Source organism: Macaca nemestrina, chromosome 13 (genome assembly GCF_043159975.1).
Source record: "Macaca nemestrina isolate mMacNem1 chromosome 13, mMacNem.hap1, whole genome shotgun sequence".
In the NCBI taxonomy this organism is placed as follows: Eukaryota; Metazoa; Chordata; class Mammalia; order Primates; family Cercopithecidae; genus Macaca; species Macaca nemestrina.
Window position 1 is genome coordinate 50,122,155 of NC_092137.1, and position 14,471 is coordinate 50,136,625.

At 34.3% G+C, this 14,471-nt stretch overlaps 1 protein-coding gene across 37 annotated transcripts in view; it reads right to left on the bottom strand.

Annotated features, from left to right (window-relative positions):
• Positions 1–883: 883 nt before the first annotated feature.
• The window catches only part of LOC105465018 (neurexin 1), a 1,132,644-nt gene continuing 1,119,056 nt past the window's right edge, over positions 884–14,471 (bottom strand). For all 37 annotated transcript variants that reach the window (XM_071077376.1, XM_071077375.1, XM_071077378.1 and 34 more), the window contains one exon: positions 884–4,275. In XM_071077376.1, coding sequence (XP_070933477.1) covers positions 3,968–4,275 — 308 coding nt within the window. In that variant the 3' untranslated portion in view covers positions 884–3,967. The remainder of the gene's footprint in view (positions 4,276–14,471) is intronic.

A 14,471-nucleotide genomic window follows, 5' to 3' on the forward strand; every position in this document is an offset into this window, starting at 1 on the left:
ATGCCCTCTATAGGTTAAGACCCAAAATACTTGGCCTGATTACTAATAATAGGTTTTATATAGCAACCGCCTTTGAAGTGCTTACATATTTTTAAGGGAAACTAAGTTATATATCCTTTAATTTAGACATTAATAAAATGTGGATTGTTTCTGTTACATTTTTACAATCATGCATTAATAGTAATAAAGAAGTAACAAATATATCTAGACACTGCAGGTTCAAAATGAATTAAGCATTCATGTTCAGACTTTTTACTGTTGAAGAAAAAAAGACTTAAACTTACGCATTTTCATCAGAAAATCATTTTCAAGTGCCAGGGTTTTAAAACAGTTACCAACTGTTGAACTAAAACTTACTCTGATGAATCATCTGATTTCTAAAAAGCCAATTTGTGAGAAATAAATATAGTTCTATGGAAACAAACACTATGTTCTTTTATACATTTTTTTTTTCAAATAACATGTGAGAGTCAAAGAAATTAGGCAAATGGTAACTAGTATGTGATAGTGTTGGAATTTAATCACAGGTTTACTTAACTTGGATTCCATTGTTTTTTATAGAGAAAAAGCATATTTATGAAATTAGTATTTTAATGTTGTTTTCAATAATTACTGTATCAGTTTATGGTTTCTGGCATATCAAGATGAACAAATGTATACAAAAGTACATTGAGTGGCTCTGCCTTTAATTGTATGAATATAGAGGTGTTTAATGACTAGTAAAATTCAGACAAAAGAGAGTCAACATTCTTCCTCTGTAATATAAGGATGGGTCTTCCCTTCAGATGCAGTCTTCCTTACTGTCCCACTTTCACCACTTTCCCACTTTCACCACATCATGAAATGGTGCCGCATATACTTTTTTAAATCAATAAATCCACAGTTGTATTAAGAAATATTTTATTAACAAAACAGTAAATTCCACTTGCTTAGCATTTCCAATAATGGATAAATTGGCCTTGCAACAGAAAAACAAACAAATAAAAAAAGAAGAAGAAAACCCCTTAGATACCCAATCACACAAAGCACTAGAAGGGTAGGGTTTTGTGGCCTTTCTTTGATGTTTTAGGGATTGACCACTTCACACATTATTGTAGTATTTGTTGTTTTAAAAAAGGCAATACATTACATGGATAAAAAAGAAGCATAATCAATCAGAAAAGTTACAGTCTAGAGATGTAATCAAATTTATGCCAAGTAGTGTGAAATCCTCAATCAACTGCAAACTATGCATGGAACCCTGATATGTTTGGTATGAAGATACTTGGGATTCAAGTCATTTTCTCCTTCTAACTCTGTTCCCCTCTTTTCTTTTTCCATTCAGGAAAAAATAAGTTTTGCTAGAGTGAGTTTGTGTAAGCCAATAATATTAGAAATAATCTTACTGATAATAAACTATATCATTGCATGTAACTTTAAAATTTATGCTGGGGAGAAACATTGAAATCAATCCCAAACAACACATTTCATAGATATACTGCTTAAAATTACCATTATTCAATTTATTTTCTATTATATTTTAGAATCTATCCAGATGGAAACTGGTTCAAGCTTAATAGATAAAATAGAAAAGCAACCTTAAAAACAAAACAAAACAAAACAAAACAAAACAAAACAAAAAACCCTTCAAGCTGTAAATTAGTAGTTTTACACTTCCCTTCTTATTTTACTGGCTTTCCCTGAGTAAGACTGAATGAGACAGGGGAAAAGAAAAGACTCATGAATTCTTTAACGTGGCAAATTAAAAAAAAAAGAAAATCTAGAAAAGAAGTAATGGATATTAAATTTTCATTGTATACCTTCTACTTTCTGGGTCATAAAAAGCCATTAAGATTCTTTCACAACAATTACTTGGCATCCATAGATAGTGGTGATTTGCTATGAATTATACATATTTCTAAGGTGCTGTATGTCTGAAATCCAGGCCACTTCTTGGCTTTTTTTCATCAACTAAAGTATCATAAAAGATGTTTTGCATTTTTTGCCTTTGCTGATTAAAGCTAATTGTAAAGGTATTCTTCTCTTCTACAAAATTTATTATCGCTCTTTTAGAAGGTATTCAAGTAATGCAACCAATTTTTACTGAAGCATCAACTTGCAATCTAATAATGCATTTCTTTTGCACTACCTTCTCATATTAATAATTTATTGCTGTGAACATCAGTGAATAATATGCAAAAACAAGTGTATACTCTATACTTTTCTACTACTTAATGTGTTAAACTAAAACTATATTTAATGATATATATGTAAAACCAGAAAAGTTAAAACATAGTCAATAATTAACAGAGAATGATTTTCTTAAATGGGTAATACAGAATAAAAAATTACTGAAAAATACTTTCTTAGTTGAGAAAATGTTTACTTTCCAGAAATGTTCATCATGCACATCAGATTCAGAGAATATATATATTACTTTACTAGAAAGAAAGTTTTCAATTGCAGCAGCCAGAGTTAAGGTGTAGATTAATCAATTTTGCTTCCATAACCTGCCCACATAATGGTTCTTATTCATGCAGCAGTATATCAGTGATATTCTATTTGATAAGGAAAGGTTCATTTCATTAGGGACTAAAATCTTCTTGGGGTTACCTGGGAGCAAGATCTCAATGAAGCAAATCACCCCATTTGTCGTCAATACCTTGGCACAACCCTCTTCCTTCCTGCTTTTCAATATGTCAATAAATATTTGCTACTGTATGCACGTTTGGATCTTCTAGTACATCTGATGGATTGCTGTGGATTCGTGTGTGTGTGTGTGTGTGTGTGAAAATAGTGAATGTATGTGGGAATGTATTTCAGGGAGAAAAGATTATAAGATACATATGTATATATTTGACTTTCTAATTCACACCTTTCATACAAGTACTAAAACTCAATTGCAACAGAATGAAGGCTGTACATATAAGAAAAAAAGTAGCTGAGTCTTTTTATATACATTCATACATATCTTCCTTAGAATAAACACTACACTGTAATTTCTTTAAAAAATAAAAGTAAGTAATTGTGGCAATTTATAATGGTGGCAAAGAAAAAAAACCAAATGAAATAATTGTTGCTCTGATGTCATAAAACTCCCTATACTTAGCAACACTTATAACATTGAATTTACCAAAAATGGCTGAAGAGCAGAGATATATTTTGCATTTTCTATACAACAGGCTATAAAACGTCACTTATCACAGTCCAGAAAGCACACAGAGATGGATTTTATATAAACATATGTAATAACATAATAAGCGTGCATGAAAATTTCCCAATGATTGCATCTATGCCCTCTTGTTTTTGTTTTGAAATTTTGTGTGAAAATGTGCCTTATATTTCACATTTTTGAAAATAAGGCCTCCATACTTTTTTTCCTCTCTCACAACCAGAAAGGGGCTTTTTGAATGTGTTCCTACACAAGTCTTCAAAAAAGCCAGCACTTTGTTTCAAATGCAAGTTCCAACCACTGCTCCAGTTGCACCAGGCGGCAAACTCTTAAAGGTTTGCAGGTTGAGTCACTCAAAAGGACAGTCTTCTCTGGCAATTGGACTAACTGACTTCTCAGGAAAGCGCTAGCACTTTGGCTAAATCCAGGATCATAGGTAGCTTCTTTTTTGTGTTATGCTTTGTGTTGGTTTCTGTGTTGTGCCTTGATGCTGTAATACTCCTTTGCTTTATGAATGCGTGCGGTCATCACTGTCTTTTAGAAATGTTCCAGCAACATAAAGACAAGCAGAGTAAATGAAAACACTGTGGATGTTAGGGAATTTATTGGCCCCTACTTTTTGTTTTTTGTTTTTCTTTTTTGAGAAACAAGAGCATGAGATACTTGTTTTTATTTTTTAAAAAGTCTTTCCTTCCTGATTGCATTCCCTGTCTTCTTTTGTATGTGCTTCATAAAAAGGAAAGTAAATAAGTTTATATTATGTCTCAGATAAAATGAAGACTATTTCTATACAAGTGTCCATTTAAGATCTTGGGATCAGACATAATACTCTTTATCCTTGTTTTTCTTATTTTTGTTGGCGCTTTTCGCACTGCTGGGTTGTTTCTCCTTTACGACAGCCCCATTGGACTGCGCTGAGTTACTGATGTAGTTTCGACTCTCGTCCACATGGTATGAGCCTTCATCCCGGTTTCTGTACTTGTACATGGCATAGAGGAGGATAAGGATGCACAGGGCTGCAGCAGCTACTATCCCAACGACCATACCCGTGGTGCTGCTGGACTCCCGGATCACTTCTGCTGAGCCTGGGTACGGCTCTCTGCCGCCTGCTCGGGTTGGGTTGGCTATAGAAAAGAGGATGAGAACAAACACAAAGTGATCATTGAGTTCACTGAATACCAGAGAGCTACATTCACATTTATTATCTATTTCTAACAGCACCTATGCGTTAGGAAAGGTATCCTGTTGATACCTGTAGCCATCCCTCTGCCTCATGGGTACTAAAAACTAGGGACTATGATTCAAAGTTCTCTGCGAGAGATTTGTTGCTATGTCTTCTTTTTCACAAATCAATTTTGTTTACAGAGTTCTGTAAGCATTGCCCTAAATAAACCCCAATTAGCTCTAAAGGGCCATGTTGGTGGGTTAAGTGGAAAAACCACAAACCCAACATAAAGAAAAGCAGAACAGCCCTACCCTATAATACTAGAGGGAATCATAAGAATCAAATTGGTGTTGCTCTAGAACATAGGTCTAACTAGACTGAATCAGGAAAACTAAATTTAGGACTACTTTAGAAATCATATTCCCTTGTATTTTAAAGAATACAGTATTGAACAATAAGATAATTCACACATTTTAACTGTCTGCTTTTTAAAGTATAACTTTAGTTACATTTTTATAAATGAAAATAGACTAATTTCCATTTTGTTGGAGATTTACTTGTTTACATAAGTATGTGTGTATTTTATTAATTGATTGGGGAGCTCCCAAGCTAAACTTTGGAGAAGAAAGTAATAAAATATTCTTTCTCAGTTTTAAATACAGTCTAGATTGATTTTTTAGTCAAAACTCAGAACTACCTAATAGATAATAATAGAAGACTGGTTAGTTTTATTCAACTGACAAAACCCTTCTTCAGTCTTCCCAAAGTATAAGTAAGGTTCTTTCTTGGATGAGAACAATGGATTTGGGGGTGCCTATATCTTCTTGAAGGCTTGGTCAGACACTGAAATTGATCGATGGGGAAGAATGGACCTGAGATTTAATTGGTAGATAGGAGGAGAAGGAGCAGCTCTTTTCCTCTATATATAATAAACTTTTTTGATATTAAAGGATAGAAACTGTAGAGAGAGAAGAAGATTCTATCCTACTCTGACTGTAGGTCATTTTTTCCTTGTGAATTGTGTTTTCTGCTTTTCCCTGAATCTCTATCCTCTCACTTGTCCTACATAAAAATATTACTTTTCAGATGTAATGTTTTAAAAATGCTACATCTTTCAAAACACGATTCTTTGCCAATTATGCATAATGAACTTAAATAATCTCGATTGCATATATATTAGATAGGATGTATGTGTATGAGTGTGTGTTCGTGTGTATGTAAGAACTGAAAACTTAAGAAGACTAAAATTATGCTTTTATTTCACTACTACTAAACATCATTTAGTAATTAGTTTTAATATTTCTGCAAAAGTTCTTGTTAATTACTGGGAATCATTTTACTAAACATATGGCTCTATACGGCTCTGTAATTCCATTTTCAAATATCACCAAGATTTCTTTTGCCTAAATGTGTATGTGTGTGTGTGTGTGTTTCTGTGATTTTCCTTTCCTTCTCCAAATAAAGTCTTAACAAATATAGCCATTTCCAAGGTAGTAGCTCTCAGTCTCAAATTAGCAATATGCTATGTTCTGGTGCTACAAAACGTAGCAGGTGAAATTTTTTATGCTGAATATGTCCTTGCTTGTTTTACAAAAGCCCATGGAGTGCGGCTTAATAAAAAGCTTTGGAGTTGCTTCTGTGGCCAAGGTGGAAGGAGACAAAGACTGTAATCCACAGTATTTGATTACAGGAATTAATTTTCTCTCATGAAGAATAGAATCTTCTGCAGTAACTCTGTCACTACCTGACAAACCAAAGGCAGCACTTTCTCTTTTAAATACAGTCATCTTTGCCAAAGTGTGCCAATTAGCTCAGCTGCTTTCACTAAATGAAAACTTTCATTTTACAGAGCATTCTTTTACTATGGTGTCTCGAGAGCTAAAAAGGGAATTTTATTTAAATGTTACCTAAATCATTTTTTTCCAACCTGATGGAATGCTTTCATTTTAAACACATTTTCACAATTACCTCACTTTTACTTTCTCTGACAGAAGGGAATAGGGAGAATGGAGATAACATTTGAATCATTTAGCTTATGACAGTAAAATTGGAGAATTTTGATGGAATGGAGGGTTTATATTTTGTATACTAAGAATAGACATGTATTTTTTTGATAAGGAATTGGTATCAAAAATGGACTACCTTATCAAAAAAACATTTATTTTATTTTTATCTGCTACAATATTTCTGAGAGGTTTTCAAAACAACTATGCACATAGCCTATTTGTGTTAAAATAAGAATGAGGTCACAAAGACCACAACAAAGCCTGAAATCCTTCAACTGTGCCATACACATTTGAAAACATCTCCCGTTTAAGGAAAATATTTTCTTTTTTGCAACACTAGCCAAATTGTTGCTTAAGTCATATGAGGCCTAAAAATATCTCTATACAAAACTCAGATGTAAAAATTCTAAATATCATGTTTCTTAAAAATATAACCTACAAAAGCTCTACCAAAATTAAATAAACCCAATAAACATGTTATCTTTCTTTTCCCTGATTCACATTAAAATTTTAATAACCATCATAGCAGATATTATTATAGGTATGTTTGGAATACTACCATGTCTGACTGATTAATATTCTTTTTCTATTTATGCTTCAAATAGGAAGGCTAAGTGAAATTTTTCTTGACTTTTCTTCTAAGACTAGAAATATTTATGTGTTGGTCAGGCAGGGTGGCTCACGACTATAATCCCAGCACTTTGGGAGGCCTAGGCAAATGGATCACAAGGTCAAGAGATGGAGACCATCCTGGCCAACATAGTGAAACCCTGTCTCATACAAAAATTTGCTGGGTGTGGTGGTGCACACCTGTAGTCCCAGTTCCTTGGGAGGCTGAGGCAGGAGAATTGCTTGAACCCAGGAGGCGGAGGTTGTAGTGAGCTGTGATCGCACCACTGCACTCCAGCCTGGCAATAGAGTGAGACTTGGTCTCAAAAAAAAAAAAAGAAAAAAAAATATATATTTATGTGTTAATATAAATATATATATTTACGTGTTAATATAAATATATATATTTATGTGTTAATATAAATATATATATATTTATGTGTTAATATAAATATATATATATTTATGTGTTAATGGGACATCTCTCCCAGATATGCAATAAAAGGCCGAAGACATTTAAATATATTCAGTAATTATAAATGTGGCTTCTCTTATTGTCGCTAATGATTTATTTTGATGATCACTGAAAAATCTCTGAAGAAAATTTATATTAATGTAAATATAGATAATAGTATCAATGACTAATATATTAAATGTCTTTTTATGTAATTTGTTCGAAATTTATATAAAAGGGAAATGCTGTCATCTCAGCCATTTACGAAAATGTGAAAAAAATAAGAAAAACTTATAATTAATTTCATGGATTTAAGAATTTTGCATTCCCTCTAAACTATATAATAAACCAAAATAAGATATTTTAAAACAATTAAAGCCATCTGCTACATGTTTTGTTCTTAGCAGTGCTGAAATGTGAATAATGTAATTAACTAAAATTTACTTTCACCCCTTCTTTCTTTCTTTGTTCCAGCATGTGACAAAGAAACAAGTGAAAGAGAGTAACTTGTTAAAAAAGATTTAACTTGTTAAAAAAAAGCAAGTGAAAGAGAATAAAGGAGGAGGAGCTAAAATAATGGAATACAAACAAATAAGCTTAAGTCCTGAATCTTCAAAGATTAACTCTGATGTGTAGGTAAAATTAAGCCGACGTAGCCAGTTCGTTATATTGGGCCCAGGGATATAAGGAATTTGGATCAATGGAAAACTTCAGTAGGATTGACATGTGAGGAGAGCGAGAATGCACACCTTCATCACAATATGAAGGCTTTGACTTGTGCTGGCATTTTTAACCTAAATGATTTGGAAGCTACTGATTATTCTAGCAAGGAAACAGAGCAGTACAATAATTATGACCCATTTCATATTTGCATTCACTTCTTTCCTACTCACTTCTGAGATTCATTTAGCGAAATGGCTATAGAAAAATTCCTGGGACTCTTGCACTGATAAAGCATGTTACCTGAAAGGACCACTGAAAAGTAGCTTTTAATCCTTCCTCTCTCTCCTAGCATTTGGTAAGATATGGTGGTCTCTAGAAGTTTTCCACATGGTCTGCTTTGTCCCTGTAGATTTATCAAGAATCCTATGAATTTTCTTGTTTTTTGTTGTCTAATTAACATTGTGGTAACTTAGGTAAACATAAGCTGTCAAGTGTTTGGACAGTTAGTAACATATTTCTGCATTATAGTCTAAATCAATTTGTTCATATCCAATGATAATTCAGATGATAATTCATTGTGGAAAATGAATAGCTAATGCTAAAGGCATATTTTAGTGCCTTATCACATAGAAAAAATAAATGCAACTATTGCTCTGAATTAAAAATTAAAAAATCTTTCAGATTTTAATTTGTCTTTTGCTGAGATAGTTATTTCAAACTACAACAACAGGAAAGGAAATCGCCCTATGTGTTATTTCTTTATTTTTGATAGTCTTTGATACTGTACCTGTGAAAGAACATCATTTCCTCAAATTAGAACAAATTTAGATCCAATTAAGAAACACATGGGGAAAATATATTCGAGACACATTAGACTTCAGTACAGAGCAGAGAGGGATGTCAGTGCAGGCTTCATCTCTTACCAGCTTCTTGCACCCTCTGTTGCTTCCTCCATGTTCCTCTCTATTTCTCCTCCCACTTACCCCTCTTTATGGCCTCTGTGCCTTGGTCTTCCAGCTCCCGAATTATCCTTGTGGGGGCCCTCCCCACCCCCAGGTAAATGAAGAAGGTCAGGCCAGCAGGGGTCAGGACTGTTTGCCTCTTGGATTGGTGTATTACTCAGGAAGGTGTTCAATAAACCACAAAATTTATTGTCAATTTCCTAATTTCAAAACACAATGTAAAATAATTCTTACTGGCACAAGTGTCTACGTGTGATTATTTCAGCAGAACAGGTTTTGTGTTTCATATTGGCATGATTACTTTAAAATGTAACTTTCTAAATTTGCTTGCAGATAAAATTGTATGCTTTGTCAAAACAAATAATATTTGATCACTAATTTAAAAAACTTTTGTGATACATATGATGATATGATGGGGGCATATTAAGCCATTAAACTTGGCATTGTATTTATCAGTTTGCATTGTTTGATTATATCTAATCATACCTTAGCGTATGCAAATAGAAGTTAAAGATTGCAATTACTGAGGACAATGATTCACAACTGAAGTGCTACAATACTAAGCAATTTGAAAGGTACATTTTTGAATATTAATAAATTTTTCCAAGGAGATTTCACTTTGCAGTGGTAAGTGACATCCTTCATTTTTCTTTCTGAAATTGGAAACACAGCAATCAATTATTGTCATTAAAGAAAACTGCTCTTGATCTATGTTTTTGCAACTCTGCATGATAAATGGTGTTTATAATCCTAATTCCTGATATAGAATGGGGTTTGGTGGGTGGTGGGACCTTGTCTTTCTATTGACGAGTTCACCAAGGCATTAGCATGCCATCAGATGCTCTTTTTATCACTCAAATTGTCACTTTTATGAAATTATTTTGTATACTTGAATGAGCTTTTCTTCCACTGTAATCTTATATATATATATAGGTTCCAAAGTTAACTTTCAAGGTTAGATTGTAGTTTCTAGGTAATTTTTTGGGCTTGTTTTATTTCTTCAGTATAGACTGTTAATGTATGTGTATGTCGTCAACTATGAACCTGGCACACCAAGGATAAAGTAAGAGTATCATTATAACCTGATGACAATGAAAATTCAGCTTTTGAGCTTTGAGAAAAAGATTGTAAGAAACTACCAGTCTTAGGAAATAAAAAAGAATAAAACATGCTAGTGGTTAAAAAACAAACAAATACAGGTTATATATTTAAGATCAAGAGGGGATCATAAAGGATCATTAAACTCCATAATGCCCAGCATATATCATTCTGCTAACCAGAATTGTTAGATGTCCTGTCTTGTAATGATCCTTTTAAAAAAAAACTCTTGGCAAGAAGCATTTACTGAATTTCTTCTCACTAAGAGTTTCTGACCAGTCTTTCTGGTTTTCTCATAAATTAAGCTTAAAGTAATAGATTTTAAATTTCTGTCTCCACCCCACCTAGGAAAAAGAGTTGCCTAAAATGATCTCATTAGGCCAGGGTTCTATACTGTGTCTAATAGATGTAGAAGTTATTATAATTCTAGGCTAGCCTTGAAAATTATTTTGGATTTATAGGGGAAGATTTGACTTTTCCAGTACTCAGTTTCATTAATACTGTGAAAAGAAAATTGGAATTGTAGCCTCCTGGGGTGTTTGTGAATTGAGATTAGCACAGTTTTTCTCTTCCCCATTTGGAAAAAAAACAACTCAAAGTTTATTACTTTTTCCCATTTGTTTGCTTCAATACAATGTAGGCCAGAAGAAACAATTATGATGCAATCATTCATAAGAAGCCATGTTTAAATGCTACATTTGTAGGAAAGCAGGTACACAGTGATTTATATGACATGCATTAATTTCGACTCATGCTGTGGTTTTGTGAGAAGTGAGGGATGCTGGATGTTTCAAATTCCCTCCATTCTCCCTCCCACCAACTCCACCTATGCCTGCACATTCTTAAGTTCACTTATGGAGGTCAGACAAGTCTTGCGAGAGGACATGTCTGACACATCTTAGCCCTTCCCCAATACATCGGAGATTTAGAAATAACTTGGAAATCAATAAACCTTTGCTACCTGCCTGGCTGCTGTCTCTGACATTTTCCTCTGCTTCTTTCAAAACCACCAAAGCATGCATTTGAAGGGCAGTTAAGGGGCCACCACTCTGATACTGAGAGGTTCATTATCTTCTCCAGAGATCTAGGTATTGAATGGGAAGGGATACTATACACCGGAAAACTCATCACGTGCCTGCACGATAGAGAAACCCAACTAGGACAGGCTGCTACCTCAAATGGTACCACAGGGAACAGAAGAGACAATGGACGTCCACACTCTGTATGACCTTGGTGACACTGAAAACGAATAAGCAGAGAACATGCACAATCTCCCTCATCTCCAGGGGGAGCCATAGGATCATGCTGTTTACAAATCTTATTCTTCAATTATTCAGTATGTTCTAAACTATATGTTACAGCTTAGTCATCTATAAGCTTCATAGACTTTTTACATAGTCATTGTATCCTTGTGGTTTGCATCCACTGTGGTGCAATGTCCTTACTATTCTCATGGCCATTCATAGTCTGTTCACAGCTACCTACTCCAATTTGTCTTCCATATTTGTCAAAGGAAGTTACAGTCATATATTATTGCTGTCCCCAAGTCCCCACATACCCACAACAGTTCAACTTTTATGCCTTGCTCATATAACCTTTTTTCTCCTCCCTGTTTAAATCGTACTTATTTTCTCAAAACTTGGCTCAAATATCCCATCTTTTATGATTTTTTTCTCTAATACCCTCCTTCTATCAACAAATATATAATGAGCTATAGTTAACATTCCAGGGACTATATGAGGTCCTGAGGGTATAGGAGATAACCAAACAAACTTGATGTATATGTCCTCATGTACCTTAAAATATAGTGAGGCAGAGAGGCATACAAGAAGGAATCACACAGTTAAAGTAACAGCTGGGATATATATGATGAAGGAAAACTGTAGGTACCATGCAGGAGTAGGACAAAGGTTTCTGATTGCAACTGCAGAATCAGAAAGATCTTTCTGAATTTGTGACACTTATGATAAAAATGAGTAGACAGTAGTCAAGTGAAAGTGGGCAGAGGAGTCTACAAATAACATGTCGAATGACCTTGAGGAAACAGAGTTTACTTTTCAGGAATTAAACAACAGTCAGAGTGGCTGTAGCACAGTGAGATTAAAGGGAGAGTGAGAAGAAATTTCAAGGTGGACATGAAATTTATCACAGAGACTGTAGACTATGGAATAAAGCCATAATAAAAAGATAAGGCCGGGCGCGGTGGCTCAAGCCTGTAATCCCAGCATTTGGGAGGCCGAGACGGGCGGATCACGAGCTCAGGAGATCGAGACCATCCTGGCCTACACGGTGAAACCCCGTCTCTACTAAAAAAATACAAAAAAAAAAACTAGCCGGGCGAGGAGGCGGGCGCCTGTAGTCCCAGCTACTCGGGAGGCTGAGGCAGGAGAATGGCGTCAACTCGGGAGGCGGAGCTTGCAGTGAGCTGAGATCCGGCCACTGCGCTCCAGCCTGGGTGACAGAGCGAGACTCCGTCTCAAAAAAAAAAAAAAAAAAAAAAAAAAAAAAAAAAAAGATAAGCGTATTTGACCCCATAAATAACAATTTTATGTGGCAAAAGCCATAGTATCATTAACAAAATGTAAATGACAAAGGAGGGGGGAAATATCTGTAGTACATATGATGGACCAAGAGTAAATACCTCTAAAATACAGAGTGTGTGTCACTAATAGGAAAAAAGACAAACAACCTACCAGAAGTATGGAGAAAAATACACACAAGCAAGTGGAGAAGAGATGTCAATGCTGGTAAGAATATTCTTAATAATTGTTTGATTGTTATTAGAAAGGAATCCAATAACATCTATTAAATTTTTTAAATAAATAAATTCTCTCAACCGTATATCACATCACTAATTTTAACGTTAATTCTATACCATTGTAAAATCTCACTTAAATATTTCATTCAATTGTTTTGTCTTTTTTCAACTACATTGTTGGTCCTTTGACAGTTTCCTGTGACTCTGTTTCTTTTTCTTATTAGTTCTCTCACTTTCCAAACTCTAATGAAGATTGAACACACTGGCTGAAAACTGTATGTTTTATGTATAAGTAGAAAAAAAAATTTGTAAGTTGATAAAATTTCAAGGGCAAACTAGGTTGAATCTAATCATTAAAGTGTGAAAGCCAAGAACTGTGGCTCACAACTGTAATCGCAGCACTTTGAGAGGCTGAGATGGGGGATTGCTTGAAGCCACGTGTTCAAGACCAGCCTGGGAAAGACAGCAAGACACTGTCTCTAGAAAAAATTGAAACAAACATTAGTTGGGCATAGTGGTGCACACCTGTAGTCCTAGCTACTCAAGAGTCTGAGGTAGGAGGGTCACTTGAGTCCAGGAGTTTAAGAATACAATGAGCCACGATCATGTCACTGCCCTCCAGCCTGGGAGACAGAGCAAGAAAGTGAGAGACCCTCGATTTTAAAGTTTTGAGTAAAAGTGCTAAGCAAGGGGGCTGAACAGTGACATTAATGTCGCATATTTCTTTATAAAATATTTTAACTCACTATTTCTCTAACCTTAAACCTTTGTAATATCTTCAGTATAAAGGATAAATGTAATATTTATTTCATTAAATCAGAAATCACTTTTTGTGTGCTTGGGAGAATTTGGATCAATGTACAATAATTAAAATATTGTATCTGCTTTCCCTATGCTTCAAGGTAATATGTCACTTAATCCCAATGACTAAAGTCACTAAGCTATTTAAAGTTAACTGAGTCATCAGTCTGCAGTTTGATTCATTTGGATGCCTTATTTACATCACCATCATCTGACACCCACAGTATTGCAAATAGTTGACAGCTAACTTGGGGCTCTTTTTTCAATTCAGAGTACTTGTAGAAATTTCTAGGGTGCTTTTCAGTCCTGCTGCTATTGGAATTGAAAAGGGTCTCATTACTCAGGCACAACTTTCCAAAATTGTCAAGCAGAAGAAAGCCACATAGGCAATAAATGAGAAAATCAGTTTCAAAACTAGGGAGCCCAGAGAGTCTGTATATGTTTTTCATCAAAATGTATTACATTCCAGAAAAATGCAAGAAGAGTTATATTTTGAAATGTAGATGATATTCCTTATTAACTGATTTCTACTCAACTAAGCTTCTTGATACCAAAATAGCTTCTCTTCCTGGGAGCTCATTGACTACAACACCCAAAAATATATACATCCAGAAATCACTTTTCTTAAGATCACTTTCCTTTTATATATATAGAAATTTGAATAATCTATCTTTACAGAAAATGAGTTTTATTCCACAAAATCCTTAAGGCTTGAAACTAGAAATTTTTTGAAAACCTGGTTTATAGTAAGACAAAAATGGCAACATTATAGCTAGAGTAATGAGGAGTATAAGTGTGAATGTG